This window comes from Atta cephalotes (assembly GCF_000143395.1).
Source record: "Atta cephalotes unplaced genomic scaffold scaffold00007, whole genome shotgun sequence".
Lineage (NCBI taxonomy): Eukaryota > Metazoa > Arthropoda > Insecta > Hymenoptera > Formicidae > Atta > Atta cephalotes.
The window spans coordinates 6,245,232-6,266,287 of record NW_012130071.1 but is presented as its reverse complement, the minus strand read 5'-3'; the positions used below and the strand labels follow the sequence as shown (position 1 = coordinate 6,266,287).

The 21,056-nt window shown below is 28.2% G+C and overlaps 1 protein-coding gene across 1 annotated transcript in view; it reads left to right on the top strand.

Moving 5' to 3' along the window:
* Positions 1-21,056, top strand: part of LOC105627013 (alkaline phosphatase, tissue-nonspecific isozyme-like) — a 72,743-nt gene that overhangs the window by 34,325 nt on the left and 17,362 nt on the right. Inside the window, exon 5 of the mRNA XM_012208295.1 lies at positions 1,872-2,066. Within this exon, the coding sequence (XP_012063685.1) occupies positions 1,872-2,066 (195 nt within the window). The remainder of the gene's footprint in view (positions 1-1,871; positions 2,067-21,056) is intronic.

Sequence of the window (21,056 nt, the reverse complement as noted above, 5' to 3'; positions counted from 1 at the left end):
TAATGATAAAAATGTATTATTTGTATAGTGTGTATTGAATTGTTTATTGTTTATTTTCTGTTATTAAACTTTTGTTTATTTTATGTTATTTAACTTTTTATGTCATTCAAAATTTTACATTCAAATGCCATTTATTTATTTACGGAGGTTTTAAAAATTTCGATAACGTTGGTCACTTACAATGACCATCAGAACGCCACTAAAAGTCAAGCGCATATCACCGACGACGACCATTACAACCAACGTGTCAACTATTTGAATGTGAATTAGAATAGCAATTTATTTCGTTATTAAAAAATTTCGGTTGTATTATATACAACATTTACAAACAACTGACAATATAAAATTACCTTATAGATTGATTATAGAAAGTTACGTATGTAACTATATTATGAATAAAGTGACACAAAGCATCGATAATGTTATTAAAAATAAAATAGTATTTTTAGTGAAGAGACTTTAAGAATAAATCTAATGTAAGTAAAATGATTATGCAAGTCTTATACAAAAATGTTATGCATTAGATTAATTGATACATTATTTGGTACATGAAAGAATAAATAGTTGGAGTAATTATTTCGTATAATAACTGAGAAAACACACATATTGCAAGCAATGCATTTGATGCATCGACTTGTATCTGTATAGAGTGAAACAGTTCGGTCAAATATGTATACATTAAATATGTACGCAACTCCATATGAAACGAGTTATCAATAAGCAAAAAGTGATTGTAGCATAAAATAATTTCTTTATCTTGTTTGTATTTTATTTTAATGTTTTATCTAATTTCTTTAAATTACTTTATTCCGCAAATTTATTGAAATTTAAACTTTCTATCGAACAATATAGGTATCCACTCAACAAACATATAAATTTAAATAAATATTTTTATTCTTTTTTGACACTTGATAAACTAATTATATATAATAGAATTTTATATATGAATTTCAACGAGTCAGAGTTAAAATTTGAACAACGCATTGCATTGTTCATCTTTAATCTTATCGTTATTTATTGTTGTTGTAATAATTCAACTGAAAAATGCATGACGCTAAAACTTCTCTCTGTGAAAATTTTGCTGCTGTTTTTTGATTATTGCTATTACGGTGAACGCTCGCGTGCGCCGCCATTTTGCCATGATAGAATTATCACGATAATCAAGTTAAGTCCATTCGTGTAACTTTGTTAATGCGATAACAGGAACCGCTGCTCTCACGCAGACCGAACTATATGGGCAACGAACAACATCTCACCATCTCACCTATGATTGACACTACTGATTAAAATCCAATTGAGAACTATTAATGAAGTTATTAAATAATAAACATTGTGTACAGGCACGCGCGTGAAAATGGATAGAAGTAAACAAAACGCGAACTTGAATATGATCCTCTCCTTATGTCAAACAAATAAGATATCACAAATAAAGGAAGGATACAATTCAAAATTGTACTATTTTATTTCATATCGATATAAAAGAAAATTGTAATCATAAATTGTTACAATAAATTTTACAAATTTTTTTAAAATTAAATAAAAATTCTAATAACATTTTAAACTAATAATGTTGTAAGAATTAACATTTGAGATATTTTAACATTCAAAAAATGAATTTTTTATGATAGAGAAAATAGTGTACAATTGATATATTTAATATCATATATAAATATAATATTGATATATTTAAATAAATTTGATGTGATGAGGGATGAAAAAGAACAATAATAACTAGGAATTCGAAAGTCTCTAAACGAATCATAGCATTATTAGTCTCCAGGAAACGAATCATTATTTTATGAAGTAGTATGAAGATAACTTTAATAAATAGTAGCATCTCATAAGCGATATCTGTTGCCGTTTCTCTTTAGGTGGAAGAATCGACCATGCTCACCACTACAACAACGCTTATCGCGCCCTGGATGAGACTCTAGCGTTGGAGGAAGCTGTTGAGGCAGTTATGAAGGAGGTCGATCTCACGGAAACACTCCTCGTGGTAACAGCGGATCACTCGCACGTATTAACCCTTGGTGGACTGGCAACGCTTCGTGGAAATCCCATATTCGGTGAGCCACCACATACATTTCGCCTTTATGTTAGTACATTGTATCCGCCATTGAGCTTGAATAGAGCATTTTTGCTTCTTGGAATAGATGCATCAATAAATATTAGGTGCAGTAAAAAGAAATCCATTATTTTTCCATTCAATTTCATGCAAAAATAATGTATTTCTTTTTACTACACCTAATATAGCAATAAATAACTGGTTAAAATAATAAGAAAGAGAAAAAGATAGATGTTGAAAATGATTAAATAAAAAATTATATTCAACTTTTTTTATCTTCAACTACAAGATTGAATTTAAATTTTCCTTAAATTTATACAAAAATATACTATTTTTTAAGTGATAATGATTTGTTTATTAAAAGATGTTTACATTAATTAAAAATTGATAATACTACAAATTTTTACTTTTGAATATAATTGTCATTTCCTATGATTACAAAAATAAATGTAGATTTAATGATTATTTATTAAACATTAAAGATGGTAAACACTTTATTTCTACGTCAATCTTATTTTTAATCCACAATAAAATTATATTCACAATACATAAAAGATACAAATGAATATATATACTCAGCACGAGCTTGCTGCATTCTTTTCTTTTTCTGCGATTGGACTCGAAATATTTCATATATATAATAATATCTTGATGTTTACTTCTTTTATTCGAATTTTTAATCGTAAGCTTTAAAGCGAATACTGTATCTCTGAATTAATAAAATCTGTGCAATTCGGGCAACCAGTTCCAGCTGTCGTAACTCTTCCCACTGTTTAAAAAGAAAGCGTTTCTTTCCATTGTTGCCTGGGTCTCGGCTTCCAATATCCGGGAGGGATGCGCCAGCAACTGACTTTTGCCCCGAAAAGCTGCCTCGCAGGAAACATTATTGAATCACCCGCGCGAATTAATCGAATGAATTGCCAAGGGTCTATGTTGTCGGCAGAGCTTAAGCGCAGCTTACACGCTTTCTATAATCATTAGCCAAGTATAAGCAACTTAAGCCAGAACTCGGTGCTTTACGATTTAACTCATTTGCGGAACTTCGACAAATTTAATAAACACTTTTAATTGTTTTGAAACCGTTGATTGCGCGTTTCTCTGCGGAAAAAGTAATAAGAAATAAACGATGATAACAGCTACAAAGTTAGCAGATGCGACTACTTTTAATAAAACATAAAATAAAGAATAAAAACAAGAACTTCGTAAGCACAATATGACATTTAAAAAGTACCATACTTATTGTCAAGATTTTTTTAACATAGAACATGTCCTTTCACTTTCAAGTTGCAGGAAAGTTGAAGAACTTTATTGGAAGGTAAGAAAATTTCAAGAAATATTAGAGCCGTTAAAAGTACATCGAGTATTTTAGATTTTTTACAAATTGGCTCGCTAGTTAAACCGAAATATTTTTACTTTGTAATAAAAATAATAGTACCATACTATATGCAGCAAGTTCTGACACAAAAATGATAGTTTGCGCGGTTATCCAGTTTTAGCATCTAACCGACAGTTCATTGAAATTCTATCAAAACTTATGTTTTGATGAATTATTTCCTGTTACTAATTTTCTATAATCTGATAAAAGTGACTACTTTATGCCAGGTTTTTATCTCCGGTAAAATCTCCCTTAGCGCAATATATTTTTGCTGAACATTGAGGAAAATGTCTGATTGAAAATGGAACAAACCAGAAGTTTCTGATTATATCGGAATATCGATTATCTCAATTAAAATTTAGTAAATTTAATCAACAAATTTTAATTCGTCCAACTAGACTTAATTTAACCAAACCTTTTTCTCAGTAAACTTTTGACATATTGTCAGATAAACGCACAATTTGTCTACGAAAATCTCTATAAAGCGTGTGATCCATGCTTTATGGAGATCATCTTTCAGGATAACTCACTCCTTCCGTTTCTTTTGATCACCCGTTTCCTTCGTTTTTGCCGACTATCCAGTAAATGAGACTTTTGTTTCATTTTTTTAGTTAGATAGCGTAGTGTTCAGTGTAGAATGACTTATATTATAAGCTCTGAGAAGTATTCAGAAAATATTTTTTCATCGTTAATTAATATGCTGAAAAAAATGTTTTAAAATGCATTATGATTTTTTACTAAAAACAAACAAAATGCATTTGTTTAACATTTTTAGTAGTTGTTAATTTTGTTTAATTATATATTTCACATTCTACTGATTGACATATTGTTATTTTCTGTAAAGTGCGTAGTTTTCTTATGTGCGTAGTTTCTTTCTTTCTCGTTTTCTAAAAATTACAAATTTAACGCATTTTGAAACTCTGCTCCTCAAATGACGACATACCGGTGAACGACGCGAAAATGTTCAATCGTCGGCAATCAAAAGTGAACTCTGCTCGTCCGTGACAACTTTTTTGCGACGTTAAATTCGGCATGACCGTTGTCTCTCCTTCTGTGTGTGTGTGTCGTGGTGCCAGGTGTTGACTCGAGATTCACAACGGACGTCAACGTTCATGTCGCAATTCAATACTGAATAAGCGACGCGAGCACACTGTTTTATGAGGACGCAAGCTTGTTCCCATCAAGTAGAGGAAGGTCTGTTCCGTCCTTTCCAGGAGGACAGTTCTGGATTCAATAAGATCCAATCTACTTGGACAACTTCATGACGGCGTCTGTCCGTTGACGATTCGCTCAGTCGCGGTTAAATTGAATCGTCGGAAAACGTAAAGGATGGCTTTTTCAGCTGATCGTACATGGAGTAGCAAAAGGGCTCGCCCGTCTAGTCTATCTGAAAGCGGCAATTGAAAAAAAAAAATAATCTCGGACTGAAGCGCTTCTGTTTTCCGAAATTCACCGATCCAGAATATTATCGTTTATTTCTGTACTTCGTTCCCACGGAACGAACATTGTCGGACATCCTGTTGCACCATTGAGAAATTAATCCTGTTACAATTCGTTTGTATGACTTTGCCTTTATTACAAAGGATTATTGTTTTACGGAGCGTTATGTGAAATTTGATATACATACTTTTATTTGTCAATTTTTATTTTGTTTTCTTTTTTCATAAATAATACAAACATATATTCTTGTTCCAAAATCATGCGAAAACTAACGAATTGAAAAACACATATCTTCTAAAATAATTAAAATTCTTATTTTATTTTATAATTTTCAGTTATAAATGAATTAATTTTAAATTAGTGTGAAAAGTTTGTTTTACTTATCGAGTAAAGAGGTAAAATAAAATTTTATCAAAATTAAAACAAAATTTCCACGCGCTTCAATATACTTTTTATCTCCTTTTTTATTCCGCGAAAAAAAATTTGTCAATTTCTCTTTTGAATAACTTCGAATTTCTAGTTTTATTTAATACAAAGGTTGACAAAAATGATAAATTACTTAATAGTATCTCTACTGTACAGTATTTATATAATAAACATTTCTGACATCCGATGAATTGAAGAGAAGAGTAACACATGACCGTTAATGCAGATCGTTTATTATGTAGAGTGGTATTCAGAATTCGGAGACAGTTTTAACAAAGAGATGCACGTTTATGCGAGTAGTGCAATTTTTAAGTATATTGATATTGCAAGTTTGCGTTCCGTAAATTTTCCAACCGATCCACGATGAATTAACTGAAATTACTCGAGTGGAAGATATCCAATAATGCAATCCCTCATCATGATTATACTCAATAACATTTCGCATGATTTAATAGAAATTTATATATATGCTTGATAGCAGACATAATCTATATGAGATAGCTTTGTTAATTAAACAGGTCGCTATGCGAGCCCGATCGACACTGTGACCTGACGCGGCTATTTAGCAATTAATTAGGAAAGTTTTATAAAATGGATTAAAAAAAGTTTTATTTGATTTTAAAGTTTAAAATTTAAATAAATAGCACAGACTCAACAGTAGTTAAAATTAGTATTAATTAATACTTACTAATTCTTTCGAAATTATTTGATGTACGTGTATAATGTGTATGTAATTGTGAACATTAAGAAAAATGATCTAGTTGGATTAAATAGTAATTCTGATGGAAAAATGGATAAATTAGAATTTTCTGATTAAATCAACTAGAATTCTAGTTGAAATAATTAGAATTCTTAATATATTCGAATTATTCTTAAAAATAAGAATTTTAGTAGATTTTACCAGAAATATTGTATCGATCAGAATTCCGATTATCTCAATTAGAATAAATTTAATCAGAAAATTCAAATTCGTCCATTTTCCAGAAATTTTTTCAGTGTATCTAATTGCCTTTTATAATAGAAAGTTAATTTTTTGTATGAATAAAGACGGCACAAATAATATAAAATAACATTCGAAAAATATTATAATATCTTTTTTTTCTCTAATATGAATTCTCTAATAGATAATCATTAACGTTGTATTTTTGCCTGTTGAATATGAATCCGTTATCCAAATGTGGCTATATCAAGATCAAATTTTAAAAAATGAACAGGCGAAAAACCACAATTTTAAAAGTTTTTATGATGTTGTAACACCAACAATAAATTTATTATTTAAATTTTTTAATTTTATGTAAAAGTATCAATTTATAGCTTTATAACACATTTTGTTTCGCTTTGGAATGATTTTTTTGTTTCCAAAAACGAAAAATTATGTTAAAACAAAACAAAATGCAGTTAAAAATAAAATTTGTTATTTTTGCACATTAACGAATTAAAAAAAAATTATTACTATAACGTCATTAAATTTTTAAAAATTTTTGTCTCTTTTAATGCCATTTTTTACAAAATTTTGATAATCAAATTTGGACAACAGATTTAATTTAGAATAATGGTAGTCAGTAGATTAAAATTGAAAAATATATCCGAAATGACAATTTATTTATTTGTGAAAAAAAAACAGTGGACAGTGTAATTTACTTTTATCACTAAATAGAAAATCATATTACGTTCGAGTAAATAAGACGACATCGATATATATTGCTTCGAAAAGTAATTTATACTCTGCTCTGGTCGTTATGTAATCGATATATCTCGCAGAAAGGCTCACGCCGATTCCACTTTTCCCATTCGTGTTGATTGCCATCAATAAATAGCGGTTGTCAAATCGACGAACCTCGCAGTTTGTTCACTGCACCGAAAACACGATATTGGACGCTTTTAATTTTTGGCACGTCAAATTTCGTTTGCATTTATAATTGAAAAAAAATCGGGTAACGCTATATGGACGTATCGGTGTCACCCATTTCTGGACGGTGCGCCAATGCTGACCAACATTCAGCTCGAATTAGATGTGATATCGTGCGATTTCGTTTCTAGATTAAAACCATGAATATTTTCATATTTGAGAAGTGAATGTAACACCTAGAAATTCTATCGGTGTTCCGATAATTGCACACTTGTCATGGGAAAAGCTGTTACGTAGCCATAAGGCTCTGCATCGCGTAAATTATCGCGTAGAAAAATTTCGCATTTCTTTACGTGAAAAATTTAAATTTGTCGCTTGATCTAAATAAAGGCTCAAAATTGAAAAGCTTAACTTCATCCTAACTATAATACAATTCGTGAGTTGCCGCAACAGCGGTTTCAACATCATTTCGGTAAAATGTGTCGCATCGAAATTTCGAAACGAGAATTTCGCGCGAGGTATTTTGCATATAATAAAAGTAATGAATGTAAGCAGGGGCGTTAAATCATGCGGTTGATGCTGCGATAAAATATGGTATGAAGGAAATGTCTGATATCGGATTTTTGTTCCGCAACGTCCCACATCTATGTTGACGCCACAATGAGATAAATCAAAATGAATATGCAGTCGTTCTTATATTCATACCAAGCATTATAATCGCGATGAGTATTCCAGGTGAGACCTGACCTGGGAGAATTTAAAGTGAAATTAACGAGATAGACAGCCGTATTCGAGACAATATAGAATACTCATGCTGCTAACTTGTACGGATATAAATGTTCATAAATGTCTTTTCTTACAAATAGAAATATTTAAACAGATAATATGTAATACCTATTTATTAAGTCGCTACAATTTTACCAATCTTTAATAGATCTTTCAAAAAAATTGCTGGCAAACATATTGAGATGCTGACATATCAATAATTTTTTATTAAAAACGGAAACGCTTTTGCTGTTAAATTAAATTAAATTTCGCGAAATAAATTGAATCAACCAAACGTAAAGTATTTTAACAATTTATTTAATATTCATAAATATTATATATTTATTTGAATTTATTATTTGAATAACTTAATCCTAGTGTGATATTCATGAGTTCAACGTACCCTATGTGATTTTTTACATTGCTATAACTTTTTTATAATTTGAAAACCTGGATTGAGCTGAAAAAAAACTTGAACTGTCCATAGATAAACCTACAAAGATATTTTCTTTTTGCGTTATTCTCGATGTGAGATGTACGAAAATTCAAAGAGGGTACTTGAGACCCACATGTGATTAGTTTGTAAGTTTCGGCGTTCTGGGTATTTCTTTATTTTTTATTAAATATACGTTTACTGAGTTTCGGATAGTATAAAAGTAAATACACGAAAATGTAGAACTAAAAAGAATTATATTTCAATTTAATAAGTAATAGAAATTTTATAATTTCTGTCAGTCTTCGGAGATCGCTCGGTCGGGGGGGGGGATTTATTGCTTTAGAGTGTTATCATCCTCTAAACTAAATCCTAATAAACTTAATTATACATATTATAATAATATTTATACATATACAATTCTTTATACTATTACTCTTTTATATTGTTCAAATATAATAAGATTTTATTTATTAATTGTGTAAACTTAAAATATGTAGATTCTTAAAAAATGTCGATTTTCGATGATTCAAATAATTATACTTTTTTGAGCGATTCATATCATTATTCTTTTTTTTGTTAGTCCAAAGGGTCAATTAAAGAAATTCTGGAGTTTTTGCTTGAACATTAAATTAAAAAATTTGAAAATTTTTTTATTCAAAGTAGTCATTTTGCGAATTTTTCCAAGAAAATTTCTTTGAAATTTTTGTAATTGAAAATAAAATATTATTTGATTTATATTTATCTGTCTTTGTCTGACTTCGAAATATAAATTTCACATGTTTGGGCTAAAAAATACGTATGCAGTCCAAAGATAGCGTGACAAGATTGTAGGGTTTTACAAACCTGGTGTTATAAGAAAGATAATCAAAAATAACAATATCATACTAGGATTAATAATTAAATCCTATAACCTTACAGAATAATATATGTTCGGTGTAAGAACACAATCATCTTGCCCTTCGTTAAAGCGTAATATGAGCTTGATAAATATCTTTAAGCATATAACATGAGCTTAATGAATATCGTTTGAATACAATTCAATACATAAATTAACAAGTATAATGTGAGCCATTGTTGGAAAATTCGGTCAATTATCACACATCGAATAATGCTGTGTTTATCTTTAATCTCATATTTTCGGTAATCTTGTTATCTTATTGATCAAGATTTGTTTAGACATTTGATTACTGAACAACAATAATTGTAGATTTTAGATACAGCTTATCCTCGATGTTAAACTGACGTGTAAACTCTATATTTTAGAAATTTGTTTTTATTATCTCATTGTTCGCAGTTAATGTCATTTGACTGCCCGGAAAGAATCCGATTAAATCAATGGAGCGATGTGAAGGACGTATTTCATCAAAAATTGTGATTGGTCCTTCTATAAAAAAAAAATATTATAGTATTATACATTTATATTGTGTTAACTAAGAAATTATATATATCTATATATGTACGTAATGTTGATATCATTTTTAACTGATATCGACTGGATCTGGAGTGTAAAATTATTATTAAATTAAGTTAATTTAAATGTAAACGACACGATTTATAACGGAAGTGATATAACTTTCACATTTGTCATTCATATCATTTTATATGCTTTTTTATATTTATGTATTTTTTTTCAACTTGTGATATTACTCGTTAAATATCATGCTTTCCGTTTTCTGATAATTTCCAATATATTATGTCACTACGTAGTAATTATTTATTATATTTTATAATAAAAAAATTTAAAGCTGAATTAATTAGCTCAAAAAATTAGAAATAGAAGATGAAATAAAGAATGAAAAAATAAAAAATAAAATATTAAAGTTCCAATTTATTCACTATTATATATCTTAGACTGTCACAAGTAAAAAACACAATAAACTATTATAAATTATATTTACATTGAAATATTTTTCAATAAAACAACATTTGCAATTAATAAAATAAACTTATAAAATATATCAAAATATATCAAAATCTTCTTGGTTCATTAAATTAAATCATACTTTGATATATGATTATTTATTAATTAACGAAACAAAAGTAAAGTTTTCGATACTTTTTACAAATCGGTTGTAAATATTGTTTTATTGAAATATTTCCATATTAATATATTTTGCGAGAATTTATATATATATATATGTATATTTTCTCGTTTTTGATAATCTAAAATAGTAGTGGTTAGTAAATAAGAGTCTTAAGAAATACAATAGCACAGCAATAAGTTTAAAGTCTAGAAAAACAGATAACAATATTATAATACACATGTGACGCGATGGTAGCATATTCCTTCCCTAGTAACACATAGAAATTATGTAGGATTAAATTTTGGCATGTAAAAATTATTCTTATAAAATACAATATTGAAGTACCCCGTTATTATTTTTAACTATCAAGAGGAATCGACCTTGTCTAGCTCTGCTATAAATTGTCTTCAGTGACGCCAATTGTCTCCGTTGAGAGATTAAGATGGTCCATGTTGTTCAGAATAGCAACACACACACACACACACACACACACACACACACACACACACACACACACACACACACACACACACACACACACACACACACACACACACACACACACACACACACACACACACACACACACACACACACACACACACACACACACACACACACACACACACACACACACACACAATATCTAAAATAATCTGCGTACTTGTCGATAACAAATATATATAATAAATACATTTAAATGCTGAAGCTGACTGATTATATCAATAAAATTAATCCATGTAGCTTATATCCATCTAGCTTATAATCTCGCTTATATCGTCATTTTTAACTTCACAATTATATAACATTTTATGGAATGTTATGGAATACTTTAATCGAGTAATACTTAATGCGTACTTAACTGTTTGAAGTCGTTTGAAGACTTTGAGCTTTTGCATTTGTATCAACGTATTTAATATTGTAAGCCAACTTATCGTGCCATAAGTTTTAAACGAAAAGAAATGTACATAATGTACGCGATTAAGATAGTTTTTTCTCAAAGGAATTTTTTTAATATATGCTATATAACTTTTCTATTTAACTTTTCTATTTAATTTTTTCACATTACAATCCTAAAAATGTTAAACTGAATCATGTAGGTATAGTTTTTTTTCTAGATTTCGCTTTATAGTGGAAAAAATGTCAGAATTATTGAAATTTCACGTATCATATAATCTTTCTGTATCATAGTGTTTATCGATTTCGTGGATATTCTTGAAATTATTCCCACAGGATTAATAAAAATATTATTTTAACTATTTTGCGAGAAAACTGTTATAAAGACAAAGAAGCATTCAGAACGGCGAAAAGTTTCCGTAAAAAGGCAAAACAGAAAAAAAAGGAAAACATATAGATAAGAAACGAAGAGAAATGTGCGAGCGATTCACGCGACATTCAACGCCTGTAACGGTTTTTATTGCTGGCCGTTCATTAAGTCGAGTTACTTTGCTCACGCGAGCGTATTGGATGAAGCAATTAAAGCATGCGCCAGTTTAAGATATAATTTATCTGTCGCGGAGTTACGTAAAGTTATATGTACGCTCGCGTCTATAATTCGCTCCCGTGAAGAACTTAATTGCATTTGCGCCATTACGGCCTGATTGAAGCCGATATCGATACAAACCGATTCCAAGTTCTTAACTCGACCGACTTATGTGATTACGAGTGCAGCGCAGAAAACAATTTACGTTACAAATACTTTCACTCTCGATTTAACAAGAAAATGCAGAGAAGTGTTTTCCTTTCTAATTTTAATGAGTTTTTAACAACATATTGTATTCTAGATCACAAGCATAAGGGACATTTTTTTTTATGCCCATACGCACTTTTAGGGGATGAAACACTCTTTAAAAAAAAAAAATTAATGGTTGCTTTCTTTCGAAACGAATTAAAACTATAAAAGATAGAAAAAAATTTTTAATAAAAGTTGAATGATTTTAAGAATATTATGCAATAATAGTAAACAAAATTTTTTAATAACAAAATTTTTGTTTATAAAAACATAAATTAAAAAAGTTTTTTTTCATCATGATTATAAAGTACTTTTAAAACCATTTGACTTTCACCACATTTTTATTTAAAATATTTTTGCTTGTTTCTTCCATCTCACAGTTTCGATGATATTTGTTTCAAAAAAGAACCGATTTTCTTCAAAGGGATGCGTTATCTTAAATGTGAACACAAAAATGTTTCTTATTTTATAATTCATATTAGACTGACAAGAATAAATCAATTAAGAGAAATGATTTTTAGCAAATGTCACGTTATTGACAAACAATTTTAATAATTTTAATATTAAAGAACATCTTAAAAAGGGGAGGGAGATATTAATTTGATGCTATTCTAAACATCTTAAGAACTGTAAATAATTTAATTTATTGCGAGAAGTATTACCTCAGTTAGGATTTGAATCCGAAGATTGAAAATCTTGCATATTTTGTGCGCGCATCCTCACCATTCGATCACTGAGGCTTCAGCAATATTTGTTGCAATAATAAAACAAGTGAGAGAAAACTCTACTTTAGTTCTGTTCAATGATTGCGTTTTAAAACTGAAAAAGATTTTGCTGTATGGTTAACAGAAATTGGATGTGTTTATATAAATTTACTTTGAAATAATTAAGCACTAACAATAAGATCGGCTTCAACTGAAAATAAATTAATTTTTTTTAATTGATTTTTTATTTTGATTTAAATTATAATATAAATTTCATCAAAATCGGAACACACTTTTTCATGTTTTCTTGTAAGATAGAAAATATCACGAAGCAAAGTGACGTCATTTCTTCAGTAAGAAACATAATTTTTCATGAGAAGCTTTATTAACGCGGAGAGCTATGTTTCTTGCTGAAAAATGAAGAGATTTATATAAATTTATTTCTACACAGTAGTTCTGGATTTAGGATACAACTTGCAATTAAGATTGCGGATTGCGATGAAATTCGTCATTTTGACATAAATAAACAGAGAAAGTTTGCCACCATTAATGACACAATTGGCATTACATTTCCTATTGTCATTTGCTTTATTTGCTTTCACTAATCAGACTAAATTAGAATTTTTCAAAGCAGTTAACCGACTCTTGAATTACACGTTGTCGAGGAATTGTTTGAACGTTACTGAATTAAAGTCTCTCCCGTAAACTTTGTCGCTAAACAAACTAATGTAATACGACATATAAAAATTCTCTTAATCATTCTACGAATGAGATGTAGAACAATAAAAAGTAAACCCGAAAAAATTCTTACATGAGTTCTGATTTATTATTATTAATACAAGCTTTTTTTCAATAAGAGAAATATGGAACTTTCGATTATTATAAAAATTATAGCTCATTTTCAATTTTTTTATTTATAAATTTATGTAATAATGAAGATTATCATTTATTTCAATTTTATACGTTTAAAACAGTGCTGGAATTTATTTGCAACTTTGAGTTGATTTTCAGTTTGGTTCTCATCCCTTATCTCACCAATCCGTACGCAGTCTAGATGCACTTAGATATACTTAATATACTTAATATATACTTAGATATACTTAATAAAGTTCTGGGAAGAATTTTTTCAGAATTTTTTCTGAATTTTTTAATAATTGTATTTTTTTGTTAGTATAAATGAGAAAATGCAGTATTAAAAAATTAATAAATTTATTAAATTCTTAAAATTAAATTATTAAATTCTGAACAAATTTTTAGAGTTGTATGAGAAGAAAATAAACAATTTTTGTCACTTGCAATTTTTTTGTAAAGTTAATATTAATATGATAGTATTTATAATAATATGATAGTATTTGAGAAAAAAATTATTGAAGACCAATATTTAACAATTTTTAGTAATCAATATCTTATTAACTATTGTGAAAGTTGCAAAATGGTAGAGGACTTTTCGACTCTGTCTAGTCCGCTCTATTTGACCACAAACGTTGTCAGGTGAAATACGGGACATCCTGTATATATACGTAAAGAACTTCTTAATACTTGTTTTATTATAAAATTTAACTGTATAATGTTTTAAAGACATTTTTCGGGATAATATAAAAATTTCTTCTTATATTATGTCAACTTTTTATATATTAACTTAAGTCAACAAAATATGATTAAATTAATTAAGTTACTAAAAGTATAAATATTGAATCAACTCGGGCTGACAAGTATTTTATTATATATGTGTGTACATGTGTGTGTAGAGTTTTTATTAAGGAATTTCTTGGAAAATTTCACTATTTTTATATATTTTAACAAGAATTTTTGAATTTACAATGTTTGTGAATATTTTGCGCATTTTGACACCAATATGAATGTTTATTATTTTGATATTTACGCTATATTGTTGTGAATGTCATATTCACGATGACACGATGCGATTTTACAGATGGCCATTCTTTTGGTATTATTTTATTAGTTGATCCGTTTAATTTAAGTAATTTAATTTAGTTTATCTGTTCTTTTTAATTATGTTTATATGTAACATTGAAGATGACGCGATCGGGCTCAAAACAATGTTTGTTATTTGTTATTTGTTTTTAGATCATGATAATTATATTTGTTTCTTATATTTATTTTGTTGTTGTTATTTATTGGTTCATAGTATTTCTAAACATTTATTTTTAATTTTTATTATACAATATTGATTGTTAGAATTTTTCATCTTTAATTTCTTAGCACAGCGATTTTTGAAATATCGCAAAACTTATTTCTTTTATTCTCTAATATTTTTCTACAACTAATTTTTTTTAATGTGAAGTATTCTTTATAAAAATAAAATTTATAAAATTAGTATGTTACATAAAAAAAATTCGCATTCAAAAATTTGCAAAAAAAAAAGAAAAAACGTGTACAATGCAACATTATAATAATTGTATACAGAGGATGCTTTATTATAACATCTATTATTTACTTAGTATATGATCTTAATTTATTATGAAAAAATTTATATCAATTTTGTATTCATTATAAATTTCTTTTAATAAGAAATATGGAACTTAATTATTAAAAAATTTATTTTAATTTTAACTTAAGGAGGTTCTCGCGATGAAATATAAGTCTATAATACATGTAATACAAAAATTAATAATATCAATAATATCTAGAAAAAAATTCATTTACTTTTTACCATAGTTTGATATTTAATTATAAATTTATTAGAATTTTACATTACAAGTTGAAGGTATAACCTTATTCTGTAGGTATTCTCTTTTAAATTGAGACACTTGCGTATAAGACAGCAATTTAAAAATCATTATAATTATAAAGTAAATACTTAAGTTTGTTCTCGTAAAGTCTCATTTAAACTGATCGTAGTTTACAAATTTATATTTTTCCATGAAAAAAAGCTAGAATATATGTTAAATGGATGATGCGTGTAAAATAAGCATCTTACAACTTTTATTTTGTCATTTTGAAAATATTTAGTAACATACAAAATTAACAGTAATTAAGTATAATGGCAATAAGATATTATTAGTACCCTTTTTATTCTATTATTTTAATGGTTTTACATATTATTATGAATAAATTGTCTATTGATTATAGGAAATAATGCGAGAACCTCCTTAAATTTTTATTCGCAAACTTATATAATATTAATGGAAGATCATAATTTATCAAATTATTTAACATTTGAAATTCAAGAGAGAGCTAAATAATCAAAAAATTAAATAGACGTAAATAGACGTTGCTAAAGGATAATTGAAATATTATTCTGATGCAGTGTCGTTTTTAAATTTTAATTCTGAATTAATGCGCGATAACCTTGCAATTTCGGAAACGCGCTTGAGAATTTCACGTTTAATTAAATAAAGACTTTCCTTATAAGTTTTATTTTTCCCATGGTGTTCCAACTGAATTTCGTTCATATTGTGCGGCAATGCCTTGCCTTTTAGGCACGGAGCGGTAACGCCAACAGTTCTGCTTTTGTTCGAAAGAGTTTCGACTAGTTTTGCTCGTAGAGCAGAGAGAAATGGTGTTACGTTTAGAGATTTTATCTCGTTTATCCCGATTTCCTCCGCACAAGATGACGGTCGGGTCTGCGCCGTGGCAATACATGCTACGGTTTTGCTGGAATATGCAAAGTAAGTTCTTCCGCTTTCTCCAGCGAAATCATGATCGCGATCATTAATAAAGCAGAAGATATCTCTTTTAAAATGTTTTTCTTTAGAATGCTTCCTTCGGATAGCCGTAATCGAGCAAAATTTAATAATTCCCACAGACTACTTCATTTCCGAGCTATAACTTAAAGATTATTATCGATTACTGATTTCATAAACATGTGCAAATTTATTTCATGTAGCAATTATAAAAATGATGAAATGTATGATTTTTAATACGTGATAACCTACGTCTTCATTGACATGCTTTATGAAAATTATTAAATTATGAAAATTTCATAATTTAATTAAATAAAAATTTAAAGTAAGAAAAACTTTAGTTGCTTCTCATTCCTGCAAGAAGTCTTCATTCAAATGTTTTGAAAATACTGAATTATTTATAATTTTCGCTATATTAATTGATTTAACTTTTAAGTAGGTAAATGATTTAAAAATATGCAAATAGGTGGATCAGAACATCCTAAAATAAATTTTTATTTCATATGTAGTTATACTTTTTTTTACGAGTATATTATATTAAACTTACATTATATTAAACTTACATTAGTTGTAGTCTTTTAAAATAGAAGAATACAAAAATAATGATTTTAGATTTTTGGAGGTCTGAGCAATATCTTTTATTTTCCTTTTTTAAGATGAAGTTAAAAAAGGTTGGGTTGTCACTTTACCTACTCATTTAAAGATTAAAAAAAAGAAGATGTTTAAATGAAAACATTTATGTAAATTTATGTAAATTTCCTAAATAATTTTTAAATAATTTGTTGTTGTTGTTTGACTCTGTTTTAAAGTTCATAAATTATATTATTATATTACTTCATAAAAATTTTATGAAATTTTTCTGACGGTAGATTCAAATTGAGCGCTCCAAAATATGTTTTAAAAAAGTTATTTTCTTCTCTTGCATTAAAAATTATTCAAAATTTATAAATCAGTATTATTATATGTTTCATTTTCTAATCAGAAGAATCAGACGTACATATTTTCGTCTGTATAAAAATCGTTACTTATTATTTTATCTGTAAAAACATTTTTTTTTAGAAACACTACTTTTTTAAATTGTTCAATAAAATAGCAAAAAGACGCCATTATAAAGAAAAAAAGAATCTTTACTTACTTTGTTTCTTGTTGCGCTGATAATAAAATAAAGCTATTGTAGTATCTTTATCTTGACATTTGATTTGTATGCTTTTTTATATACGGATCATAAAATGGCAGGCAATAATCGCGATCGAAACAGACGCATTTGAATCGCATCTACACATAGTTCATTCGAAGATAATGTTTTCCGCTGCTATAAAAACGTAATGTTTCCACAGAATGACGCACGACTGTTGTTGAGCACGCATCAGTGCGTACGCATAACTGCTCATATAAAACTGCTTTTTTACAACGACGATTGTAGTCGAGACTATAAAGAAGTTTGCTGTGCGATTTCAGTTAAGTATCCTTAACTATTCCGAGGGCTCTATTACAGTCGAACAGTGTAAACGCTGAAACTTTAAACAGTTTTCCGTGAACAGTCGGTTGCAACACATTCTGATCAATAATTTAGCCAAATAATTGAAATGCTCGACTCGCGTCGAAACAACATTTCATTTCGGAAATTCGGCAATTTATATCATCGACTTCATAATCCTGAAAAAACATATTTAGAAATAAAAACTAGTTATACCTAAAGCGTTTTTGACTAAAAAGACTCAACAAAAAAGCAAAAACAAAATAACGCGTGATTTTTATTTTTATCCCATTGATTGTATTGATTGTGTGTATGTAATATTTGATAATATTTTTTCGTGTGTTTAAATTTCGTAAATAATTTAAACCTCGTAAATAATTTAATTTCCAATATTTACACATTCAATTAAATTCAGATTTTTGTTTAAACTGTAAATTGATATGTGTTGCTGTATTTATAAATATATATGTCATTTTTTTGAGAAATTAATGTTGAAACTTTTTTATTTAATCTAAATTCAATTTATTTACACAATTATATCCTGATTAATTATATCAGCATTAATCGTTATCATAAAAAAAAATTTTTAATTGCTCCCTTTAGTCTCCCAATTCAACCTTTCTATCAAAAAAAGCGTAAATTTAAAAGTATAACATTTGTAACAAGTATGTAATTACGTTTGTAATTAATTATCAAACACCAATCGAATTTGATTACATCGCTGTGAAGCAGTTTGGCTTCCGTCGATTTACCTAACCTTTTGTGCATCCGTAGAGTATCTAAATGTAACGAAATAGAATCGGATGAAACGGGAGAGGAAAAGAGGTCCTTCTATCTCAGTGTCTCCCAATTTAATTTAGCTACGAGCCTCTTTGCAATCCAAGGAAAAGTTGTGAAAGGTTTCATCCTACACTTTTATGTAAACTTGCAAAATTACATTCAAAACAAGTAAATGTGACAACAGCCAAAATAAGTTAGAATGATAGAGATTGCAACTTCGATATTTTAATCAGATCCAATTGAAAAAAATTAAAATGATTTAAGTAAGAATAAAAGTAAAAACGTTTCATATATTGTATTAAGTACATTCTTTGCTTTATTATCGTTAATGTAAAAAACAATGTAATATCTGAATTGTCATTAGTATTATTTAATTTAATTTATAATTCTTATATAAGGTTTCTAATAGTAATTCCCCTTTATATTGATTTTACGAAATATCATTTGGAAAACACTGTTCAAGTTGAATTGGAATTGCGGTTCAAAGGAGTAATCGGACAAACGAGATGGCCGGAAGAGTAGCCGGTGTGTTCGATGTATCTCAAAGCAGGAAATAAACGCGAGTTCTTCGGGAACTTGCAAAACTTACCGGACATGAATTCGTGCCTGAGCAAGATGGCTAAGCTCATTTATGGGACGGCAACTATAGAGAAAGAAAATCTTCAATTTTCGCTTCTCATTCTTGCAAGCGAAGCAGTCTTCATTCAAATGTTCGAAAAATACAACGAAATTATTTATGCTATACATTTATGTTATATTAATTTTTACTATATAAATCGTTTCTTTTTAAGAAAAAGGGCGATTTTTATGTAAAAAAGTTTATAAAGTTTTCTGAAAAATTTTTTAAGATAATTTTATAATAGTTACCAATTTTTTTATTTATAAATAAATAAGAATTACACTGGCAATGAGAATTAAGCGCAGTAAATGGAGCGCAACAAAATTATTAATAATGATTTATTATTCAATAAATAACAACGTTTTGGCAACATTTCGAGCTATCATCAGTGAATACATTACTTGTGATTAATTACAAAATCTCCAAAAATCCAAAATATAAAGTTAAAAACGATATTTTGTCGCATGTTTATTTCATATTTTTGTTTATGATTGCTGTGTCATGTTTGCTTAAGTAATTTTTATAATTTTCTTGTATTTAAAGTCAATAAAACGAAAATCATGTACATAATTAAAAACACATGAAAAGAACGAAGAATTTTTTTTGAAGTATTTCAAAATTTATCAAAATACAGAAAGCTAGATCTGAAAATAAATTTGGACCATCGAAATAATTGAGAAATTCAAGCGTGATGAACAATACTACAAAAAATTTTGATATTTTAGCAATCAGCGTGAGCAACCTGCATGGTCCAAATTTTTTATATCAGTCTAAAAAAAAATCTTCATATCTAATTCAATTTTTAAATATTTCAGCAAAATCATTTTTTCGTGTAAAAAAAATTTCGAAGTTTAGAATTACTTTAGTATTATATAAGTAAATGATTTATCATCACACGTTATATCCTGTTCACTTTGTAATTTAATGAAAATGTTTCAGTGAAAAACGTCGCTGTCAAGAGCTATCATTGTAAGAAGGTATAAACTTGAGATGTCTCCAGTTTGAATGAAATAAGCGCGGTCATCCAAAATTCGACAATAACGTCGCCATTTTCATATACATCATAAAATGTGTATGGGTTTTAGAGTTTCAAGGAGGGTGACCAGAAGGATGACGAATATCTTCTTTACAAGCGAATTCTATAGAGATAGCCGGGAGAAAGATTTATATTCGTTGTATGGATCATCTCAAGCTTACAAAATACTCAAACACAATTTATTTTCGATGTAAATTCATACTGAAGGAGATCAAAATTCGTGAAGAGTATCCTCTCCACTATATCCTCTTTTTATTAGACTTATATAATTTTGAGAAAAATGAATCGGAATTATTAAATAAGTTAATAACATAAGTAAAGTCAAGAATTGTTAAAGTGAACACTATATCTTCATATCTAAATATATCTTCATGCCTAAAGCCATTTGTTTATTATATATACAACAATTTTTTTTTTAATAATCTCTGGTACATTCGCATTAAGGCACTAGAGAGTAGGTATTCTCATCAGCCGTTTTGATTCGACTTGATTGATAGCATGATTATTAGTGACATTATTAGTGACAAACACGTGGTGACAAAGTAAATGTAAATTGCAATTTCAAAATATCTTGCTGCGTTGCAATAAATTGTTGCAGCAGATCCGAAAAAGGTTGCAAATTATTCAGGTTTCCGGTGAGTACATCCATATAGCTGTTCACTCACTGGAAACCTAGATAAT